At 39.5% G+C, this 24,318-nt stretch overlaps 1 protein-coding gene across 4 annotated transcripts in view; it reads left to right on the top strand.

Moving 5' to 3' along the window:
• SCAPER (S-phase cyclin A associated protein in the ER) overlaps positions 1-24,318 on the top strand; it is a 597,115-nt gene that overhangs the window by 57,536 nt on the left and 515,261 nt on the right. For all 4 annotated transcript variants that reach the window (XM_023197631.1, XM_023197627.1, XM_023197630.1 and 1 more), the window contains one exon: positions 10,956-11,153. In XM_023197631.1, the coding sequence (XP_023053399.1) occupies positions 10,956-11,153 (198 nt within the window). The remainder of the gene's footprint in view (positions 1-10,955; positions 11,154-24,318) is intronic.

The raw sequence follows: 24,318 nt of genomic DNA, 5'->3' as shown, positions 1-24,318 counted from the left end.
TGTAATTCTTTTACTTGTGATGTTAGATTGTTAATTTGAGATCTTTCCAACTTTTTGATGTGGGTGTTTAGTGCTATAAATTTCCCTTTTAATATTGCCTTAGCTGGATCCCAGAGATTCTGGTATGTTGTATCTTTGTTCTCATTAGTTTCAAAGAACTCTTTGATTTCTGTCTTCATTTCATTATTTACTCAGAATTCATTCAAGTGCATGTTGTTTAATTTCCATGTAGTTGCATGATTTTGGGTGATTTTCTTAGTTTTGACTTCTATTTTTATTACATCGTGGTCTGAAAGTGTGTTTGGTATGATTTCAGTTCTTTCTGCATTTGTTGAGGATTGTTTTATGTTCAGTTATGAGGTCGATTTTAGAGTATGTGCCATGTGACAATGAGAAGAATGTATATTCTGTTGCTTTTGGTTGGAGAGTTCTGTAGAGATCTGTCAGATCCGTTTGGTACAATGTTGAGTTCAGGTCCTGAATATCTTTGTTAATTTTCTGTCTTGATGATCTAATACTTCCAGTGAAGTATTGAGGTCTTCCACTCTTTTTGTGTGGGAGTCTAAGTCTCTTTGTAGGTCTCTAAGAACTTGCTTTATGAATCTGGGTGCTTCTCCTGTGTTGGGTGCATATATATTTAGTATAGTTAGGTCTTGTTGAATTGAATCCTTTATCATTACGTAATGTCCTTTTTTTGTCATTTTTTAAATCTTTGTTGGCTCAAAGTCTATTTTGTCTGAAGTTAGGATTATAACCACTCCTTTTTTTCTGATTCCCATTTGCTTGGTAGATTTCCCTCCCTCCCTTTATTTTGAGCCTATGTGTGTCTTTATGTGTGATACAGGTCTCTTGAAGACAGCATGCCATTGGGTCTTATTTTTTTGTTTTAATCCAACTTGACACTCTGTGCCTTTTAAGTGGGGCATTTAGCCCATTTACGTTCAAGGTTAGTGGTATGTGTGGATTTGATCCTGTCATGTTGTTGTTAGCCGGTTACTATGCTGGCTTGTTTGTGTGGTTGCTTTATAGTGTCCCTGGTCTGTGTATTTAAGTGTGTTTGGTAGCAGTTCTTCCTTTCTATATTTTGTGCTGCTTTCAAGGTCTCTTGTAAGGCAGGTCTGGTAGTCATAAACTCAACATTTGCTTATCTGAAAAGGATCTTATTTCTCCTTTACTTAGGAAGTTAAGTTTGGCTGGATATGAAATTCTTGGTTGAAGATTTTTTTTCTTTAAGAATGTTGAATATAGGCCCCGTCTCTTCTGACTTGTAGCTGAGAGGTCTGATGTTAGCTTTATGAGGTTCCCTTTGTAGGTGACCTGCCTTTCTCTCTGTTAAAGCTACCTTTAACATTTTTTCTTTCATTTCAGTCTTGGAAAATCTGATGATTACATGTCTTGGGGGTTGATCTTCTTGTGTAGAATTTTGCAGGGGTTCTCTGTATTTCCTGTATTTGATTGCTGACCTCTCTATCAAGGGTGGGAAAGTTTTCATGGATACTATCCTGAAGTATTTTTTTCAAGTTGTTTGTTTTCTCCCTATCCTTTTCAGGGATGCCAGTGATTCATAGGTTTGACTTCTTTACAGAATCCCACATTTCTCGGAGGTTTGTTCATTCCTTTTTCTTTATTTTTGTCGGTCTTAATTCAGAAAGCCAGTCTTCAAGTTCTGAGATTCTTTCCTCAGCTTGGTCTATTCTGTTAATACTTGTGATTGCATTGTGAAATTCTTATAGTGTGTTTTGTAGCCCTGTTAGATCTGTTAGGTTCTTTTTTATACCGAGTATTTCATTTTTCAGCTCCTGTATTGTTCTATTGTGATTCTTAGTTTCTTTGGATTGGGTTTTGCCTGTCTCCTGAATCTTGATGATCTTTGTTCCTATCCATATTTTTTTTTTTTTTTTTTTTGAGACAGAGTCTTGCTCTTTCACCCAGGCTGGAGTACAATGGCGTAATCTGCTCACTGCAACCTTCACTTCCTGGGTTCAAGTGATCCTCCTGCCTCAGCCTCCTAAGTAGCTGGGATTACAGGTACCCGCCATCATGCCTAGCTGATTTTTGTATTTTTGTAGAGATGGTGTTTCACCGTGTTGGCCAGGGTGGTCTTGAACTCCTGACCTCAGATGACCCTCCCTCCTCAGCCTCCCAAAGTGCTGGGATTACAGGCCCTATTCATATTATGAATTCTATTTCTGTCATTTCAGCCAGCTCAGCCTGGTTAAGAACCCTTATTAGAGAACTGATGTGGTCATTTCAAGACATATGACACTCTGGTCATTTGAGTTACTGGAGCTCTTGCATTGGTTCTTTCTTTTCTCTGAGTGTGGTGTTCCTTTAACTGCAGTGTAATTTGAGTAATTAATGGACTTCTTGATATTTTCATAGGACGGAAGCTTTGTGCAAGGTCTTTATTTGTTGCTGACTTCTTTTGTTTAATTTCATGGGGATGGGTATGTTAGCAATACGGTTTGGCTCTGTGTCCCCACCCAAATCTCACTTTGAATTGTAATCCCCATAATCCTCACGTGTCAAGGGTGGGACCAGGTGGAGGTAATTGGATCATGGGGGTGATTTCCCCCATGCTGTTCTTGTGATAGTGAGTGAGTCTCATGAGACCTAATGGTTTTATAAGTGTCTGGTATTTCCTCTGCTGGCACTCACTCTGTCCTGCCACTCTGTGAAGAAGGTGCCTGTTTCTCCTTTGCCTTCTGCCATGATTGTAAGTTTCCTGAGGGCTCTCCAGCCATGTGGAACTGTGAGTCAATTAAACCTCTTTCCTTTATAAGTTACCCTGTCTCGGGTATTTCTTCATAGCAGTGTGAGAATGGACTAATACAGCAGTGTATTTTTGGTGTGGAAGCTTTGGAATGTGATCCAGTACGTGGTGCTTAAGTGTATTGGTCAGTTGATAGGTTCTTCCTTGGTCGTGTGGTTTCTTCACAGTTGTAACCTTGCTCCCTCTCAATGCTCTCAAAGTGTGGGCTCCTCTCCCACTGCCTTTAGATTGTGGCTTGACACTCCCAGGCTGCCCAATGCAGCTCTGGGGTGATGTTTCTCCCCAGCTTGGAGCCAGTAGAGGAAGGGACTTTAGCAGTGGCATCACAGGATGGAGGGTCTGTGCTGTGGGCCCAAGCTGGGGGTTCCCTGTCTGTTGATGAGCAGGGGGTGGGTGGGACACATGGGAGACAGACTGGCCTTGTCTCCTTGGGTTGACTGCAGTTTGTTGAAGGTATGGATAAGGCACTTTGGGTCTTGGTTCCTTTGTTAGTCTGAGGGTAGCAAGTACTGTTCCATGGCAGAGGTAGTGGCAGAGAGGCTTTTGGTTACCCTTAGGGGCTCCACCTCCAAGAAATGTGGAGCCACTGTTACTGAGGGTGTTCAGCCACTGGGATGGGGCAGCTGCACTGCTGGCATGAGCTTCGGGTTCTGCTTGTTGGGGAGCAGGGAGTTGAAGGCTCACAGGGAGGAGAGGTTGGTCTCCTCTCTGTATGGTAGCTGTGATGTACTGTAAGTTTGAGTTTAGCCCTTAGGCTCTTTGTGTCCTCCCCTAGTCCAAGGGCAGGAGGAATAGCACTGTTACTGTGGCAGTGGCCAAGGGGCTGTCATATGCCTTTGGGAGCCTCTTCCCAGGGAAACTGCGTGTCACTACCAGTGGGTATGCTCAGCCATGGCTGGGGCGACTGTTCTGCATTCATGAGCCATGGGCCCTGCCTAGTGAAGAGTAGGGTGGGGGTTCTAGGGAGGAGGGGCCGCACTCCTGTCTGTATGGTGGCTGTGGTGTGCTAAAAAAATTACTAAAAAACCAGTTGATAGATTTTTAAGTACATATTTTAAAAATTATATAGTAAGATACATGCACTGATAAATTGAGTGTATTATTTAATGTTCCTTTCGATACACATTTAAGAAACTATTATCTCAGAAGGGGTAGGCATAAAAGAAATCTTTGGCCGGGCGCGGTGACTCACGCCTGTAATCCCAGCACTTTGGGAGGCCGAGGTGGGCGGATCACAAGGTCAGGAGATCGAGACCATCCTGGCCAACGCGGTGAAACCCCGTCTCTACTAAAAATACAAAAAAATTAGCTGGGTGTGGTGGCGGATGCCTGTAGTCCCAGCTACTGGGGAGGCTGAGGCAGGAGAATGGCGTGAACCCAGGAGGTAGAGCTTGCAGTGAACCGAACCGAGATTGTGCCAGTACACTCCAGCCTGGGCTACAGAGCGAGACTCTGTCTCAAAAAAAAAAAAAAAAAAAAAAAGTAATCTTTTAGGCCAGGCACGGTGGCTCACACCTGTAATCCCAACATTTTGGAAGGCTGAGGCAGGCGGGTCACCTGAGATGAGGAGTTCAAGACCAGTCTGGCCAACATGGTAAAACCTCATCTCTACAAAAACACAAAAATTAGCCAGGCATGGTGACTGTAATGCCAGCTACTCGGGAGGCTGAGGTGGGAGAATCACTTTGAACCTGGGAGCCGGAGATTGTAGTGAGCCAAGATCACGCCATTGCACTCTAGCATGGGCACCAGAGTGAGACTCCATCTTGAAAAAAAAAAAAGTCTTTATTTTTGTACTTCAGATCATTTCAAAAACCTACAAAATATATAGAGAGAGCTTCTTTTTAAATTATAATTAAAAAATGTTTTTAGAGGCAGGGTCTTGCTCTGTTTCCCAGGCTGGAGTATAGTGGCTTGATCATAGCTCACTGCAGCCTTGAATTCCTGGGCTCAAGCAGTCCTTCCACCTCAGCCTCCTGAGTAGCTGGGACTACAGGTGTGTGCCACCACACCTGGTTAGCTTTTCCATTTTTTGTGGAAATAGGGTCTTGCTGTGCTGCCCAGGCTGTTCTCAAACTTGTAAGCTCAAGCAGTCCCCTCACCTTGGCTCCCCGAAGTGCTGAGATTACAAGTGTGAGCCACTGCACTTGGCTGAGGAACTGCTTTAAAAAATTAATTTTTTTGGGTACATAGTGGGTCTGTATATTTATGGGGTACATGAGCTATTTGATACAGGCATGCAGTGTGTAACAATCACATCGTGGAAAGTGGGGTATTCATCCCCTCAAGCATTTATCCTTTGTATTATAATCCAATTACACTCTTTTAGTTATTTGAAACTATACAATTATAGTCAGCCTGTTGTGTTCCCCAGTACTTTGTCTTATTCATTCTTTCCATTTTTTTTGTATTTTTATCCTTTTATTTGTTACTATTTATTTATTTATTTATTTATTTATTATACTTTAAGTTCTGGGATACATGTACAGAATGTGCAGGTTTGTTACATAGGTATATACATGTGCTGTGGTGGTTTGCTGCACTCATTCTTTCCATTTTTTTGTACCCATGAACTATCCTCACTTCCCCCCTACTCCCCTGCTACCCTTACCAGACTTTGGTAACTATCCTTCTACTTTCTCTGAGTTCAATTTTCGTGGTATTTAGCTACCACAAATAAGTGAGACCATGTGATGTTTGTCTTTCTGTGCCTGGCTTATTTCATTTACATAATGACCTCAAGTTCTATCCATATTAGTGTAAATGACAGGATCTCATTTTTTTTAAATGGCTGAATAGCAAGCATTTCATTGTGTATATGTACATTTTCTTTATCCATTCATCTGGTGATGGCCACTTACTTCCACATCTTGGCTGTTTTGAACAGTGCTGCAACAAACATGAGAGTGCAGATCTCTTTGATATTCTGATTTCTTTTCTTTTGTATATATACCCAGCAATGGGTTTGCTGGATCATATGATAACTCTATTTTTGTTTTTTTGAGGAACCTCTAAACTGTTCTCCATATTGGTTATACTAATTTACATTCCCACCAACAATGTACCAGGGTTCCATTTTATTCCACATCCTCTCCAGCATTTGTTAATTGCCTGTGTTTTAGGTAAAAACCGTTTTAACTGGGGTGAGATGATAGCTTATTTTAGTTTTGATTTGCATTTCTCTGATGATCAGTGATGTTGAGCACCTTTTCATATGCCTGTTTGCCATTTGTATGTCTTCTCTTGAGAAGTGTTTATTTATATTTTTTGCCCATTTTAAAATTGGTTTATGAGATTTTTTTCCTATTGAGTTGTTTTAGCTCCTTATATATTCTGGTTATTAATCCCTTTTCAGATGGGTAGTTTGCAAATATTTTCTCCCATTCTGTTGTTTGTCTCTTTACTTTGTTGATTGTTTCCTTTGCTGTACAGAAGTTTGTTTGTTTGTTTGTTTGTTTTTTTTAACTTGATATGGTCTCATTTGTCCAGTTTTGCATCGTTGCCTATGCTTATGGGGTGTATTACTCAAGAAATTTTTTGCCCAGACCAATGTCCTGGAGATTTTCCCAAAGTTTTCTTATAGCAGTTTCATAGTTTGAGGTCTTAGATTTAAGTCATTAATCCATTTTGATTTGAGGTTTGTATATGGTGAGAGAAAGTCAAATTTCATTCTTCCGCATATGGATACCCAGTTTTCCCAGCACCATTTATTGAAGAGACTGTCTTTTCCCCGGTGCATGTTCCTGGCACCTTTGCTGAAAATGAGATCACTGCAGGTGTATGGATTTTTTTCTGGGTTCTTCATTATGTTCCATTGATCTGTGTGTCTGTTTTGATGCCAGTATCATGCTGTTTGAGTTACTATAGTTCTCTAGTATAACTTTAAGTCAGGTAATGTGATTCCTACAGTTGTGTTCTTTTCGCTCAGGATAACCTCGGGTATTCTAGGTTTTTTTGTGGTTCCCTATATATTTTAGGATTTCTTTTTTCCTATTTCTGTGAAGAATGTCATTGGTATTTTGATAGGGATTGTATTGAATCTATAGATTGCTTTGGATAGTATGTACGTTTTAATAACATTGATTCTTCCAATTCATAAACATGGAATATCTTTCTGGTTTTTGATGTCTTCTTCAATTTCTTTCATCAACGTTTTCATTGTAGAGATCTTTCACTTCTTTGGTTAATTCTTAGGTATTTAATTTTACTTGTGTCTACTGTAAATGGAATTACCTTTATTTGTTTCTCAGATTGTTCACTGTTAGCATATAGAAATGCAACTGGTTTTTGTATGTTGATTTTGTATCCTGCAACTTTACTGAATTTGTTTATCAGTTCTAATAGTTTTTGGTGGAGTCTTTAGATTTTTCTAAATATAAGATCATATTATCTACAAACAAGGATAATTTGACTTCTTCCTTTCCAGTTATTTCTTTCTCATGTCTGATTGCTCTAAGTAGGACTTCCAGTAGTACTGTTTTGAATAACAGTGGTGAAAGCAGGTATCCTTTTCATGTTCCAGATCTTAAAGGAAAAGCTTTCAGTTTTTCCACATTCAGTATGATACTAGCTGTTTGTTGTATATGGCTTTTATTATGTTGAGGTATGTTCCTTCTATGCCCAATAGTTGAGGGTTTTTATCATGAAGGGATGTTGAATTTTGTTAAATGCTTTTTTTTTTTGAGACGGAGTCTCGCTCTGTCGCCCTGGCTGGAGTGCAGTGGCGTGATCTCAGCTCACTGCAAGCTCCGCCTCCTGGGTTTACGCCATTCTCCTGCCTCAGCCTCCCGAGTAGCTGGGACTACAGGCGCCCGCCACTTCGCCCGGCTAGTTTTTTGTATTTTTTAGTAGAGACGGGGTTTCACAGTGTTAGCCAGGATGGTCTCGATCTCCTGACCTCGTGATCTACCCGTCTCGGCCTCCCAAAGTGCTGGGATTACAGGCTTGCGCCACCGCGCCCAGCCTGTTAAATGCTTTTTCGGCATGCATTGGAATGATTGCGTGATTTTTATTCGTTTTGTTATATAATATCACATTGATTGATTTGCATATTGTTAAACCATCCATGCATCCCTGGGGTAAGTCATACTTGGTCATGATGAATGATCTTTTTAAGGTAATGTTGAAAATGTTGAACATGTTCAGCTTGCTAGTATTTTGCTGAAGATTTTTGCATCAATGTTCATCAAAGATAATGGCTCGTATTTTTGTTTTTATGATGTGTCTTGGTCTGATTTTGTTATCAGGATAATATTGGCCTCATAGAATGATTTTGGAAGTATTCCCCCCTCCTCTGTTTTTGGAATAGTTTGAGTAGGATTGGTACTAGTTCTTTTTTTAATGTTTGTTAAATTTAGCAGCGAAGCCTTCAGGACCTGAGCTTTTCTTTCCTGGAAGACTTTTTATTATGGCTTTGATCTTGTTACTTGTTATTGGTCTGTGCAGGGTTTGGATTTCTTTATGGTTCAATTTTGATAGGTTGTATGTATCTTGGAATTTATCCATTCTCTCTAGATTTTCCAATTTATCGGCATATAGTTTCTCATAGTAGCCACCAACGATCCTTTGAATTTCTATGGTATCAGTTGTAGTGTCTTCTTTTTCATCTCTAATTTTATTTATTTGGGTCTTCTCTCTTTTCTTGGAGAGCTTCTTAATCTGAGGTTGAAGATGGAGTCTGTGAACATGAAGAAAATACATGTTGAATGTCATACACGTGCATTTTTTTGGGGATAGGTCCATAGGTTTTCTTAGATTCTTAGGGGAGCCGATGAGTCTCTCAGAAAGGGATGAGTCAGAAGTCTCAATTTCTTCCTCCGTCTTTCCCTGGCCTGCCCTCTTTTTCCCCCCTCTTCTGTCTTTTTCTCTCAAAAATCCTTGATTAAAACACTATTACCTCATGGAATCCAATTGTGTGTAATTTCTCCAAGTTTGGATTGTTTTGTCATCTATTGACTGTCTTGGGAAGCAGTTAGACATAGTAAGCCATAGTAGTAGTATAGTTACCTGATTAAGAATTCTGGCTTCATCACTTAAATTAATGTGAGGCTTTGGGGTATAATTTAATTTAGCTAAACCTGTTTCCTCCTCTTTAAAATGAAGATAATATTAGTACCTGTAATATAAAATTGCTTCAATGATTAAGTATATGTAAATCACTTGGTACAATGCTTGGCACACAGCAAGTATATCATGAATGTTCGATGCTGGCGCAATTGTTATTATCACTGCTGTTATTTTTGTCAGTAGTAAGTAGAGCCCTATATTTTAAAACTCTCTACTAGTTAACCAGCCTCTAGGATTTTTTTTTTTTTTTTTAAAAGAAAGATTTAAGGTCTCACTGTGTTGCCTGGTCTGTTCTCAAACTCCTGGGCTCAAGTGATGCTCCTGCCTCAGCCTCCTGAGTGGTTGGGACTACATGTGTATAATACTGTGCCTGGCTAGCCTCTGTTATTTGATGTGTCTTTTCTACCTTTCTTCACAAAGTTGGCAATTATTGCCATTAATTTATGCACATTTTTTCTACAGGCGTATTTTTTCTCCTTTTTGTCTTTCTTATGATAATCATACCTTACATTATTTGGGCACTTACTATTTGCTAGATGCATGTCAAACACTCTGTGAACGTTGGAGCAGAAATTGAAAGATTGAGTTCTAGTTTCAGTTTTGTCATTCTTTTGACTTTTGTCAAGAAATTCAGTCTGAGCCTCAGTTTTGTCATCTACAAAATGGGAATAATAATATTTGTCCTGTCTTTACAGCTTGTTGTGATGATTAAATGATAACTGTGTTTTCAAAAATCCTTTATAAAATATATTTTCTGCCCTTCTGGAATCTTTGTAAATAAAAGCCTTGGATAGAGCAGTCACACATAATGATAGAAACAGTTTAACCCCAAAGCATTATTGCCCATTGTACATTATAAGCAAGGATGGTAAAATATTACTTTATGATTTTAATTACTTATGATTATGAATGCTATACATATATACCACATTTTATGGATGTGTGATAAATTCATAAACAGCTGGGGATGAGTGGCAATAGTTTTGATAATTTCATAAGATTAGAGTCTGGATTCATAGGAAGCTGCTAGTCCTTTGCTGATCAATGTAGAAAAAAAGCTTTGGGAGGGAAGTATAATTTAGGAAACTTCCTAAGTTAATTTTAATTTTGAATGGTATATAGAAAGAAATGAGGTGGTCTGGAATATCTGGTAAAGAGCTGTCAGCACTGAGCCTCGGCCAACAGTCTAATGGTAAGCCAGCAGTGTAATTGTAGAGCTGTAACTAGAAGATGGTCTCCTGTGGCAATGTGACCTTGAACAACTCAGCCTCTGAACCTCAATTTATTAATCTGTAAAGTGGAGGTAATAATACATACTTTAAGAAGTGTATGAAGCAGGTCAAGAGATATGTTGATTTATAATATACAGTTGTTCTTCAGTATCCACGGGGGATTGGTTTCATGATCTCTATATTAGTCCGTTTTCATACTGCTGTAAAGAACTGCCTGAGACTGGGTAGTTTATAAAGCAAAGAGGTTTAATTAACTCACAGTTCAGCATGGTTGCGGAGGCCTCAGGAAACTCATACAATCATGGCAGAAGGCAAAGAGGAACCAAGGCACCTTCTTCACAAGGTGGCGGGAAGAACTGTCCAGCGAAGTGAGGAAGATCACCTTATGAAACCGTCAGATCTTATGAGAACTCACTATCATGAGAACAGTATGGGGGAAACTGCCCCCATGATTCAGTTACCTCTACCTGGTCTCTCCCTTTACACGTGAGGATTATGGAGATATAATTCAAGATGAGATTTGGGTGGGGACAGAAAGCCTAACCATATCAATCTCCCATGGATATAAAAATCTTTGCATGTTCAAGTCCCTTATATAAAATGGTGTAGTATTTGCATATAACCTATGCATATCCTCCCATAGACTTTAAACAATCTTTAGATTGCTTATAATACCTAATGCAATGTAAATGTTATATGTAAGTAGTTGTTATACTGTATTGTTTAGAGAATAATGATAGGAAAAAAGTCCATACATGTTCAGTGCAGATGCTTTTTATTTCTGGAGTAGTTTTGGTTTGTAGTTGATTGAATCTTTATACAAAAATCCAATCCCTGGAAGCCCTTTTATTTATTTATTTCCATGTTTTGTTTTACTTCACCAGAGTACTGCAGTGGACTGTAAAATAACATCATCTACGACTGGAGATAAACACTTTGATAAAAGTCCCACTAAAACAAGGCATCCTCGGAAGATTGATCTGAGAGCTCGATACTGGGCATTTCTTTTTGACAATCTTCGCCGAGCAGTAGATGAAATCTATGTAACTTGCGAATCAGATCAGAGTGTGGTCGAATGTAAGGTAAGGTTTGCTTTGAGGCCTTGTAATCCATTTGAATTCAGATTCTTGAATTTTTGCTACATCTTACTTGATCTTTTTTTGCTACATCTTACTTGATCTTTTTTTGCTCTGTTGCCCAGGCTGGAGTGTAGTGGCGTGATCTTGGCTCACTACAACCTCTGCCTCCCAGGCTCAAGTGATTCTCCTGCCTTAGCCTCCTGAGTAGCCAGGATTACAGGCACGTGCCACCACACCCGGCTAATTTTTGTATTTTTAGTAGAGATGGGGTTTCACTGTGTTAGTCAAGCTGGTCTCGAACTCCTTACCTTAAGTGATCCACCCACCTCAGCTTCCAAAAGTGCTGGGATTATAGGCGTGAGCCACTGTGCCTGGCCCTGACTGGATCATTTATCTCACTTTTTCTAGTTTTAATAAGTTCTGTATGCTTTTCATTTAATTACCTCTGATGAAAAGTTGTTCTTTTGATCCATACACTAACATCAGCATTATGGTTCAGGTTTTCTTGATTTTGAAGATTTTTTTTGGCATCACCTAATTATATATTTTATATTCTGTGAAGGATTTGGTAGAAAGCTGTCTTGATGCATAGTTCTGGGCAGGGAATCAAAAGATTGGATACACATCCAGTATTATTTTTAAAATTCTTATCTGTATTCTCCATTGTTACTGTAGATGGCACTAGTGAGATTTCACATTCTTTGGTTTCATGTTTAATGTCTAATTGGACATTACTCCCTTTCCATTGAGATACTTATCACTCTCCTAATTCACTTTGGTTAGGGAAAAGTGAGATTGATGGCTAACCATAAACAATCCTGGGTGGGATTGGGATGTCATTGTAAGGTGTGTTTTCTAATTTTAAATAATCTTGTGTTTGTAATAGGATATTAAACAGACACATGGTGTAGAGTGTCTCTATCTAAAAAGCCTGGCCTTTTAGTAAGTAGAGACTGTATACCATATTACTTTTTACTGAATTAAACCTATTTTGAGGAAAACCAGAGGGATACATGTTTATAGAAATATTAAAGAGATAACTTCTGTTTTTATGGTGAACATGGTTGAAAACCGTGGAATTCATTATGTAACCTTTGAAATATATGAGGGGTTAAAGAAGAGTTACGTATTGAGACAGCAGCTATGTTTCCTCTTATATTGGAAACAGTCAAAATATGTTTTAGACTAGCTAAAAATATTGGTTATCAAAAGCAGGTTTCAAAATGAACATTAGTTGAAACCATCTAAATATATGTTGTGTAGTTGTTATACTTAAATATTGTTACTATCAGCATGTGAAAACTGTGGTTTTTTTTTTTTTGTTTTTTTTTTTTTTTTGAGGCAGGTCTTTTTCTGTCACCCAGGCTAGAGTGTGGTGGTACAAACATGGCTCACTGAAGCCTTGACCTTCTGGGCTCAAGCGATCTTCCTCCCTCAGCCTCCTGAGTAGCTGGGACCACAGACATATGCCACCATGCCTGGCTAATTTTTAAAAAATTTTTGTAGCGATGATGCCGCACTGTGTTGCCCAGGTTAGTCTTGAACTCCTGGGCTTAAGCAATCCTCCTACCTCAGCATTCCAAAGCTGTGGAGTTATAGGCATGAGCCACCATGCCCAGCCACTTTTTATGTTTAAAGAAAAATATTTTTAAGCTTAAAAATCATATTCTTGGAGTATAATGAGTCAGTATGTTATGGTAGAAGACACTACTGGACTTAGTTTTCTGTTATGCTTTGTAAACTGAGCATTTGGGCTTAGAATAGCTCTAGATTACCCCTAGAGATTAATCAAAGCAGCAGTTTCTTTTTTTTTTTAATTAAAAATAACAAATGACTGAAATCAAATTTGCTTAAAAATATATATACTTCTTTAGAGTAAAGTGAGATTGACCAATTGCAATTATGTCTTTTTGTGATAAGCAGAAACTCTTGCACCTTTCTCTGACACGACTGTGTTTTAGGAAGCTAGAATTGGCCACAAGAAAGTGAGGATTTTATTTCTGGTTCTGTCACTTACTCCAAGCTTTATGAAAGCTCAATAGCAATAGAAATTTTTTGTGTACGTTGTAGATTAAAAGAATGGAGAAAGTTTTGACAAAGTGAGAGGAGTAGAGATGTGTTTTCCATTCTTTGTACTGTGCCAAGATGCTCAAAGGCTTATGCTGAGAAATCTAGGAGTTTAAAAGGTATTTTTATATTCAACTCTTCTCCTTATCCAAGACTTACAGGTGGTGATGTATAAAATATACAATTTAACGTTTGGTCTAAGCACATGCTGGGTATATACTAACTAGTTTTCTTGTTTTGTTTTGCTTTATTCTCATTATTAAGGCACTGCCATCCATGATCCCATTTGGTTAGTATCTTTATGAGATACATGACCCAATAATTTTTCCTCATTTTGTAAGTGGATTCAGCCATTGTTTTGTTAATGCATTGAAAGATTTATTCCTATTTGTGATTTTTATGTTTTAACCTTAGTTAAAATAATCACAGTTCAGTTCTGTGTCTCATATGTAAAATGCTGTTAATAACACATTATGTAATTCACATAAGTATAGCGTGATGTGAAAAGTATCTTTCCTGTTTGCCAGGGATTTCTGAGTAGATGCTAACTTTGTAATCAAAAGAAGCTATGTTCCTCATTTTTTGAGTTTGAAGATTGTGCCTGTTTATGACATCGGCTACTTTACTATATAAATTGCTAAGAACTGACATTGTAGCAAAACTCTACTCTAAGCATTACCCCTACATTTCCCTTGCTCTCTTGCAAGGTAGGCTAGAGTGGGTTGGGGGAATTGCTTTTTGGAGTGTGCTTAGTTAATGAAGTGGTGGCCATTCCCTCATTTGTTCTCACAAAATTTTGAGGTAAGGGTTGAAAGAGTTGGTTGTGAAATTTGTGGGTGTGGCTGCTGGAAGGGGAGAATGGCATCTTCTTCTCTGGTTGAATGTTTGTTGTATGGACTGATTTTGGTGTCTCTGGAATGTATTGAGAGAGTTTGGGGAAAACATGCTGGGAATACATTTTATTTTCCTTTCCTTGTTTCCCATTTGAATCTGGAGGGAACTAGATGTGTGTCTCTGGAGGATTGGGGGATCCTTTGGATAAAGAGATTGGCACCTGCATCTGGCTTAGAGATTTCATAGCACAATAGACTTGCTGGAGTAACCTGTGCCAGCTGGGCTTGAACACTCTAGGATAGTTCTCAGTGATCAAGTAAAGAAGACCTGAGTGTATCTAATGATCTATTTGAGGGAAGGAGCATAGGCATAGATGAAGGTATTAAGAGTTATAGGAGCTTCCTCTGGGGACACTTGGCTAGGTGAGTATATGTAAAACTCTGATGGAGTTGGGCCCCAGTATCTCTTATTCTCATATTTGTTTCCATGTGTACTCAATCTTTAGCTCCCACTTATAAGAGAGAACTTGGTACTTGGTTTTCTATTACTGCATTAGTTTGCTTAGGATAATGGCCTCCTGCTGCATCCATGTTCCTGCAAAGCACATGATCTTGTTTTTTCCTGTGTCTGCATAGTATTCCATGGTGTATATGTACCACATTTTCTTTATCCAGTCTACCATTGATGGGCATCTAGGTTGATTCCATGTCTTTGCTATTGTAGATAGTGCTGCAGTGAACATCTGTGTGCATATATCTTTTTGGTAGAGCAGTTTATATTCCTTTGGGTATATACTCAGTAATGGGATTGCTGGGTCAAATGGTATTTCTGTTTTCAGTTCTTTGAGAAATCTCCAAACTGCTTTCCATGGTGGCTAAACAAATTTACATTCCCACAGTAGTGTATAAGCATTCCCTTTTCTCCACAACCTTGCCAGCATCTGTTTTTGACTTAAACAATAGCCATTCTCTCTGGTATGATGTGGGATCTCAGTGTGGTTTTGATTTGCATTTCTCTAATGATTAGTGATGTTGAACATTTTTTCTTATGCTTGTGTATGTATTTTTGTTTTTTGAGACGGAGTCTCGCTCTGTCACCCACGCTGTAGTGCAGTGGCGCAATCTCGGCTCACTGCAAGATCCACCTCCCAGGTTCACGCCATTCTCCTGCCTCAGCCTCCCAAGTAGCTGGCACTACAGGCACCCGCCACCACGCCCGGCTAATTTTTTGTATTTTTAGTAGAGATGGGGTTTCGCCGTGGTCTTGATCATCCTGACCTCATGATCCGCCCGCATTGGCCTCCCAAAGTGCTGGGATTACAGGCATGAGCCACTGCGCCCAGCCGTGTATGTATTCTTTTGATGAATGTCTGTTCGTGTACTTTGCCCAGTTTTAAATGGGGTTGTATAATTTTTCTGACTGATGTAAGATGGTATCTCATTGTGGTTTTGATTTGTATTTGTCTGATGAATAGTGATATTGAGCATTTGATATGGTTTGGCTCTGTCCCCACCCAAATCTTACCTTGAATTGTAGTTCCCATAATCCCCACATGTCGTGGGAGGTAATTTAATTGTGGAGGTTGTTACCCTCATTCTGTTCTCGTGATAAGTGAGTGATTTATCATGAGATCTGATGGTTTTATAAGGGGCTTTTCCGAAACCCTTTTGCTTGGCACTTCTCCTTGCTGCTGCCACATGGAAGAAGGACGTGTTTACTTCCCCTTCCACCATGATCATAAGTTTCCTGAGGCCTCCCCAGTTATGCTGAACTGAGTCAGTTAAACCTCTTTCCTTTATAAATTACCCAGTCTCAAGTATGTCTTTATTAGCAGTGTGAGAGCAAACTGATACAGCATTTTTTATATGCTTGTTGACTGTGTTGTGTCTTTGAGAAATGTCTGTTCATGTCCTTTGCCCATTTTTTAATTGGGGCTGTTTGTGTTTTGCTTGTTGATTTAAATTCCTTATAGATTCTAGATACTGGATCTTTGTCAGATGCATAGTTTGTGAATATTTTCTTCCATTTTGTACGTTGTCTGTTTACTTTGTTAATTGTTTCTTTTGCCATACGGAAGATGTTTAATTATGTCCCACTTGTCTATTTTTGTTTTTGTTGCAATTGCCTTTGGGGATTTTGTTATGAAATTGTTGCCAAGACATACATCTAGAATGATATATTCTAGGTTTTCTTCTATGTTTTTATAATTTGAGGCTTTACAATTACTTTTCTTTTTTTTTTTTGAGATGGTGTCTCGCTCTGTCATCCAGGCTGGAGTGCAGTGGCGTGGTCTCAGCTTGCTGCAAGCTCTGCCTCCCAGGTTCATGCCATTCTCCTGCCTCAGCCTCCTGAGTAGCTGGGACTACAGGTGCCTGCCACCATGCCTGGCTAATGTTTTGTATTTTTTAGCAGAGACAGGGTTTCACCGTGTTAGCCAGGATGGTCTCAATCTCCTGACCTCATGATCTGCCCGCCTTGGCCTCCCAAAGTGCAGGGATTACAGGTGTGAGCCACCATGCCCGGCCTACAATTACTTTTTAAATCCATTTTCAGTTGATTTTTATGTATGGTGAAAGGAAGTGGTCCAGTTTCAGTCTTCTGCATATGGCTAGCTAGTTATACCAATACCATTTATTGAATAAGGAATCCTTTATTCATTGCTTGTTATTGTTGATTTTTCAAAGATATGATGATTGTAGGTGTGAGGCTTTATTTCTGGGTTCCCTAACTAGTTTCATTGTTCTATGTATCTGATTTTCGTACCGTGCTATTTTTGTTACTATAACCTTATAGTATGGTTTGAAGTGAAGTAGTGTTCTGCCTCCAGCTTTGTTCTTTTTGCTTAGGATTGCTTTGGCTATTGGGGCTCTTTTTTGGTTCCACATGAATTTTAGAATAGTTTTTTTTGAATTCTGTGAAAAATGTCATTGGTAGTTAGGAATTGGCATTGGTAGTTGGTAGTTTGGAATTGGTAGTTGGTAGTTTGGCACTGAATCTGTAAATTGCTTTGGTCAGTATAGCAATTTTAACAGTATTGATTCTTCCTATCCATGAGCATGGAATATGTTTCCATTTGTTTGTGTCATCTCTGATTTCTTTCAGCATTGTTTTGTAATTCTCGTAGAGGTCTTTCACCTCCCTGGTGAAATTTATTTCTAGATTGATTGATTGATTGATTTATTTATTTATTTATTTATTTATTTATTTATTTATTTATTTGTGGCTAATGTGAATGGGATTGTGTTCTTGATTTGGTTCTCAGGTTGAATGTTATTGGTGTATAGAAATGCTACTGATTTTTGTACATTGATTTTGTATCCTGAAACTTAAGTTATCAGTTCTAAGAGCCTTTGGACAGAGACTATAAGGTTTTCTAGGTGTAGAATCATATTGTCTGCAGAGACAGCTTGACTTCCTCTCTTCCTATTTGGATGCCTTTTATTTTATTCTCTCAGCTGATTGCTGTGGCTAGGATTTCCACGACTGCATTGAATAGGAGTGGTGAGGTGGGAATCCTTGTTTTTTGTTCTGGTTTTCAAGGGGGATAGTTTCAGCATTTGCCCATTCAGTATTATTTTAGCTGTGATGGTGTCATGGAGCCTCTTATTATTTTCAGTTATGTTATCTTGATACCTCGTTTATTGGAAGTTTTTAACATGGAGTGATGTTGAATTTTATTGAAAGCCTTTTCTGGGTCTGTTGAGATGCTCATGTGGTTTTTGTTTTTAGTTCCGTTTATGCGGTGGATCACATTTATTGATTTGCATGTGTGAACCAACCTTACATCTCAGGAATAAAGCCTACTTGATCATAGTGAGTTAACTTTTTGATGTGCTGCCTGATTCTGTTTGCTAATATATTGTTGAGTGTTTGTTTGTTTGTTTTTAATCTGTGTTCATCAGGGACATTGGCCTGAGCTTTTCTGGTTTAATTTATTCCTAGACATTTTGTGTGTGTGTGTGTGTGTGTGTATGTGGCTATTGTGAATGGGATTGTGTTCTTGATTTGGTTCTCAGGTTGGACGTTATTGGTGTATAGAAGTGCTACTGATTTTTGTATATTGATTTTGTATCCTGAAACTTTACTGAAGTTGTTTATCAGTTCTTGGAGTCTTTGGATGTTGCGTCTCTTCCCGGTTTTGGTATTAGAATGATGCTGGCCTCATACAATGAGTTAGGGAGGAGTTCTTTCTCAATTTTTGGGAGCAATTTTAGTAGAAATTTATTAGCTCTTCTTTGTATATCTGATAGAATTCAGCTGTGAATCTGTCTGGTTCAGGGATTTTTTTGGGTTTTAGGTTTTTTCTTAATGCTTCCGTTTCAGAACTCATTATTGGTTTGTTCAGGATTTTCAGTCTTGGGAGGTTGTATGTTTCCGAAAATTTATCCATTTCTTTTAGGTTTTCCAGTTGGTATGCACAGAGGTGTCTGTAATAGTCTCTGAGGACTTTTTGTATTTCTGTGGGGTTGATGGTAATGTGAACTTTGTCATTGCCAATTGTGTTTATTTGGATTTTTTTTTCTTTATTAATCTAGCTAGCTGTCTATCAACTTTGTTTATTTTTTTGTAAGAACCAACTTTTCTTCATTGATCTTTTGTATGGATTTTCATGTCTCAACGTTGTTCAGTTCAGCTCTTCCTTATTAGTATGGTGGTAAGTATCCTTGCCCATCAGTGTTGTTGAGTTCAGCTCTTAGTTTGGTTATTTCTTTTCTTTTGCTAGCTTTGGGGTTGGTTTTCCCTTGTTTTTTTTTTTTTTTTTGAGGCGGAGTCTAGGCTGAAGTGCAGTAGCACCATTTTGGCTCACTGCAAGCTCCGCCTCCTGGGTTCATGCCATTCTCCTGCCTCAGCTTCCTGAATAGCTGGGACTACAGGTGCCCACCACGGCGCCCTGCTAATTTTTTTGTATTTTTAGTAGAGACGGGGTTTCACCGTGGTCCCGATCTCCTGACCTTGTGATCCACTCACCTTAGCCTCCCACAGTGCTGGGATTACAGGCGTGAGCCACCGCGCCTGGCTGTTTTTTTTTTTTTCTTTTTTTTTTTTTTTGACTTCCTCTATGTATGATGTTAAGTTGTTAATTTGAGATCTTTCTAACTTATTGATGTATGCATTTCGTGCTATAAACTTTCCTCTTAACACTGCTATAGCTGTGTCCAAGAGATCCTCTTATGTTGTTTCTTTGTTTTTATTAGTTTCAAAGAATTTTTTGATTTCTATCTTAGTTTCATTGCTTGTCAAAAAGTGATTCATAAGCAGGTTGCTTAATTTCCATATAATTGTATGTTTTTGAGAGATCTTACTATAGATTTCTATTTTTATTGCACTGTAGTCTGAGGGTGTAGTTGGTATGATTTCACTTTGAATTTATTGAGAATTGCTTTATGGCTGAGTGTGTGGTTCATCTTAGAGTATGTGCTATGTGCAGATGAGAAGAATTTATATTCATTCGTCATTGGGTGAAGTATTCTGTAGAAAGCTGTTAAGTCCATTTGATCAAGTGTCAATTTAGGTCCTTAATATCTTTGTTAATTTTCTACCTTGATCTGTCTAACACTGTCAGTGGGGTGTTGAAATCTGTTATTATGTGTGGTTATCTAAGTCTCTTTATAGGTCTCTGAGAACTTATGTAATGAATCTAGGTGCTCTAATGTTGGGTACATATATATTTAAGATGGTTAAATCTTCTTCTTTAATTGAACCCTTTATTAATATGTAATACTCTTCTTTGTTCTTTTTGATTATTTTTGGTTGAAAATCTGTTTGAAATAATGGCAACCCCTACTTTTTTTGTTTTCTGTTTGCTTGATAAATCTTTCTGCATCCCTTTACTTTGAGTCTGTGGTTGTTGTTGCATGTGAGTTGCGTCTTTTGAAGGCAGTCTATAGTTGGGTCTTGCTTCTTTATCCAGTTCACCATTCTGTGCCTCTTAAGTGCAATGTTTATATTATATTCAAGGTCAATATTGATATGTGATGCATTAATCCTGTCATCATGTTGTTAGCTGGTTGATTCTTATGTCGACTTGATTATATAATTGTTTTGTTGTGTCAGTGGGCCCTTTTGGTGGCTGGTGTTGTTTTTTCATTTTCATGTTTAGCACTCTCTTAGGGACCTCTTTTAAGGCAGGTCTGATGGTAATGAATTCCCTTAGCATTTGCTTGTGTCAAAAGGATTTTTTTTCTCCTTTGCTAATGAAGCTTAGTTTGGCTGGATATGAAATTCTTGGTTGGAATTTATTTTATTTAAGGATACTGAATATAAGCTCCCAATCTCTTCTGGCTTATAGGGTTTCTGCTGAAAGGTCTGCTGTAAGCCTGATGAGTTTCCCTTTGTAAGTGACCTGCCTTTTCTCTCTAGCTGCCTTTAAGGTTTTTTCTTTTGCGTTGACCTTGGAGAATCTGATAATTGTGTGTCTGGGGGATGGTTGTCATATAGTATCTTGCAGTTGTTCCCTGAATTTGCATGTTCATGTGTCTAGTGAGGTTGGGGAAATTTTAATGGACAATTTCTGCTTGTTAGTTCATTCTTACACTGCTATGAAGAAATACCTGAGACCAGGTAATTTATAAAGAAAAGAGATTTAATTGGCAAATGGTTCCACAGGCCGTACAGGAAGCATGTAGCATCTGCTTCTGGGGAGGCCTCAGGGAGCTTGTACTCATGGCAGAAGGCAAAACAGGAACAGCAGGCATCTTACATGGCAGGAGCAGGACCAAGAACGAGGGGGAGGTGCCGCACACTTTAAACAACCAGATCTCATGAGAACTCTATCATGAGGACAGCACCAAAGGGATGGTGCTAAGCTGTTCTTACAGGATTCACCTGCACGATTCAGTCATCTCCCACTAGGCCCTCCAGCACTGGGGATTACAATTGAATTTGAGATTTGGGAGGAGACACCAATCCAACCGTATAATTCCTCAAATATGTTTTCCAAATTGCTTGCTATATGTCCGACTCGTTCAGGAATGCCAGTGTGTTAGAGGTTTGGTCTCTTTACATAATCACATATTTCTCAGAGGTTTTGTTCATTTTTTAAAATTCCTTTTTCTTTATATGCCCGCATCGATTTGAAAGAGCAGTCTTTGAGCTCTAAGATTCTCTCCTCAGCTTCATGTATTCTCTTATTAATGTTTCCTGTTGTATTGTGAAATTCCTGTAGTGAATTTTTCATTTCCAGAAGTTCAGTCTGGTTCTTCCTTAAAATGGTTATGTTGTCTTTCAACTCGTAGATGGTATCACTGTTTACCTTGCATTGGTTTTCAGCCTTCTCCTGTATCTTGTGGAGTTTCCTTCCCATCCAAATTCTGAATTGTAGGTCTTTCATTTCAGCCATCTCAGTCTGGTTAAGAACCATTGCTGAGGAGCTAATGCAGTTATTTGGAGATAAGAAGATACTCGGGTTTTAGAATTGCCAAAATTTTTGTGCTGGCTGTTTCTCATCTGTGTGTGCTGATGTTCTTTTAATTTGTGAAGTTGCTGTTCTTTGGATAGAGCTTTTTGCTTTTATATTCTTTGATGCCTTTGAGGGTTTGACTGTGATATAATTTGGTTTAGTCAGGTGGCTTCATTTCTGAATGCTTTCAGGCCACCAAGCCTCAGCACAGCACTCCTGTGCTGTGGACTCCAACCCTGGGGGGCTGGAATTAGGCCTGCAGTTTTCTTCTCTGTCCCCTAGAGGTCAAACACCTGCTGCACTGGAGGGATTGAGGTAATCCCAGTCAGCCGACAACCACGTTCTGATGGGCTGCTAGCAAATATGCTCTGGTGGGGTGATGGAAGGGGTTGTGGGAGAGTATGCTGTGGTGGTGGTGCGGGGGCATCGTGGGTGAGTGTGTACCAGTGCGGTGGTGGGGCAACCACAGGTGATTGCGCACCGGTGGGGTGGTAGGGGGTGCCGTAGGTGAGTCCTCACCAATGGGGTGATTGAGGGGGAGGGGTTGGTGTACACCAACAGGACAATGGGGGCCCTGTGGGTGTGCATAGTGGTGGTGGGTCCTCATGCACATGCAGCCTGACAAGGGGATGTTGTGGGTGTGTGTGTGCCCGCAGGGTCCTGTCTACAAAAGCACTCCTATGGGAGGGTAGGGGCTGGGAAAGAGTTATGGTAGTGACCACTGAGAAGCATTTCAGTGGGGCCACTGTGGCTGTGTTGTGAGTGCGTGTGGCCAGGAAGGGACCCTGGAAGAGGCCCAAATGCGAGCATTTAGATCATACTGACCCTGTACTGCAGGCAAGACAGCCCTGCTCTCTCCTGGTCTGGCAGCTAAGAAAGGCCAAAGCCCTATCTATAGGAGTATGGCAAGTCTTGGGGAATGGGAGCCCATGACCATGCTCCATAGTAGCTGTCCCCATGCCTAACCCTCTGGGCTCCATGCAGTTTGCAGTTCTTTCTCTGCCAACTCCCTGGGCAGTTCTCCCTGCCATCTCAAATGCCTGTGGAGGTCATGAGGGGCTCCTGCAGGTCTGTGGTGAGGGTGGACCACTCCATGCCTGTTTTACTCACCCCTTCCTTAGGAGCCACTTTGGGCCAGGAACGGGTCACGGTGCTTGGCAACCCTGTTCAGGGTTCCCAGCTTCCTTCTCCTTCAGCCCTAGGATCTGTATTCTCCCTCTGTCCACTCTCAACACCTTCTTTACAAAGGTCTGCTTGGAGTGTGCCAGTCTAATTGATGCTTTGATCTTTCTTGGTGGGTGAAGCTCTTCTTCCTGGATATGTCTAGTTGGCCATTTTGACTCTTCTCCTCTCTCACAACATTTTAAACTGGTAAAACTAAGTTCATGATCTCTCCATCCCACCTTGAACCTGATGTGTTTCTCTTCCTTGAATGGCACATACTACTTCTACCCCCAGGTGTTTGTGCTTGAGACCTGGGAGACATCCTTGGTTCCTCCCCTCACTTCACAAAACCACTCACTATCCAATGGATTAATTCCTTTCAGAATTACCTCCTAAATCTTTCCAGTCCATTCATGTCTCTCACTCTACTGCTACCATCCTAGTCCAAGCTGTCATAAAATGCTTAGATTACAAGTGAAGCCTTCTAACAGGACTCCTGCATCCTTCTAATAGATTCTCCATACTGCAGACAGATTGCTACTTAAAAAATGGCAAATATCTTTGGGAGGCCGAGGCAGGCGGATCATGAGGTCAGGAGATCAAGACACTCCTGGCTAACATGGTGAAACCCCATCTCTGCTAAAAATACAAAAAATTAGCCGGGCATGGTGGTGGGCACCTGTAGTCCCAGCTACTCGGGAGGCTGAGGCAGGAGAATGGCATGAACCCAAGAGGTGGAGCTGTCAGTGAGCTGAGATTGCACCACTGCACTCCAGTGTGGGCGACAGAGCGAGACTCCATCTCAAAAAAAAAACAAACAAAAAAATATGTCTCTCTCATTACTTTGATTGAAGTTGTTCGAAGACTTTTCTTTACTCTGAACGTCAAAATCCTTAACATGGTGATATTAAGGATCTTGAGTGACTTGATCCGTAAATTCTTCATTTCACACCACTTTTGTCCCCTCCCTTCTGCCTCATGTACATTAGACTTCCTTTGGTTCCGTAACCATATCATGTCCTTGCATATTTCCTGGCCTTTCCGTGTTCTAATTTTTCTGCCCAGAACACTCTTTCCTCCTTCTTCTTGCCCAACATCTTCTTACCTCCCTAATTTCTTTTACTTAACTCCTATTCATAATTTACATTTCAGCCTAAGTGTCACTTTCCCAGGTGAGCCTAACTTACGTTTCAGACTATGATATACTCTTACAGTGTAAATGCTTCTCTTTGGAAATATATATCACAGTTGAAATGAAATAATTATATATTTAGTTGTTTAATATCTGTCTCCCTTTCTAGATACTAAGCTCCATCAGGATAGAAACAACACTGTGTATTGTTTACCCCTGCATCTTCAGTACTTGGTACTGGCACTGGATCGTAGGAAATGCCCAGTAAATAGGTGTTGAACGGGTGTGTGAAGCCATGAGACTACATACACAGTTGCACTGATGTTAGTCTTCATAGTTATGTGATTCTTAATTCCCCCAGTGATCCTTAGCAGCCAGTCATATGCTAAAAAGGTACAAAGATGGTGGGTATATGGAGTTTTATTTTATTTATTTATTTATTTATTTATTTATTTATTTATTTATTTATTTTTATTGTTATACTTTAAGTTCTAGGGTACATGTGCATAACGTGCAGGTTTGTTACATATGTATACTTGTGCCATGTTGGTGTGCTGCACCCATCAACTCGT

Source organism: Piliocolobus tephrosceles, chromosome 6, assembly GCF_002776525.5.
Source record: "Piliocolobus tephrosceles isolate RC106 chromosome 6, ASM277652v3, whole genome shotgun sequence".
Lineage (NCBI taxonomy): Eukaryota > Metazoa > Chordata > Mammalia > Primates > Cercopithecidae > Piliocolobus > Piliocolobus tephrosceles.
Note: the sequence above shows the minus strand (reverse complement) of the source record. Positions and strands in the feature narration are given on the sequence as shown.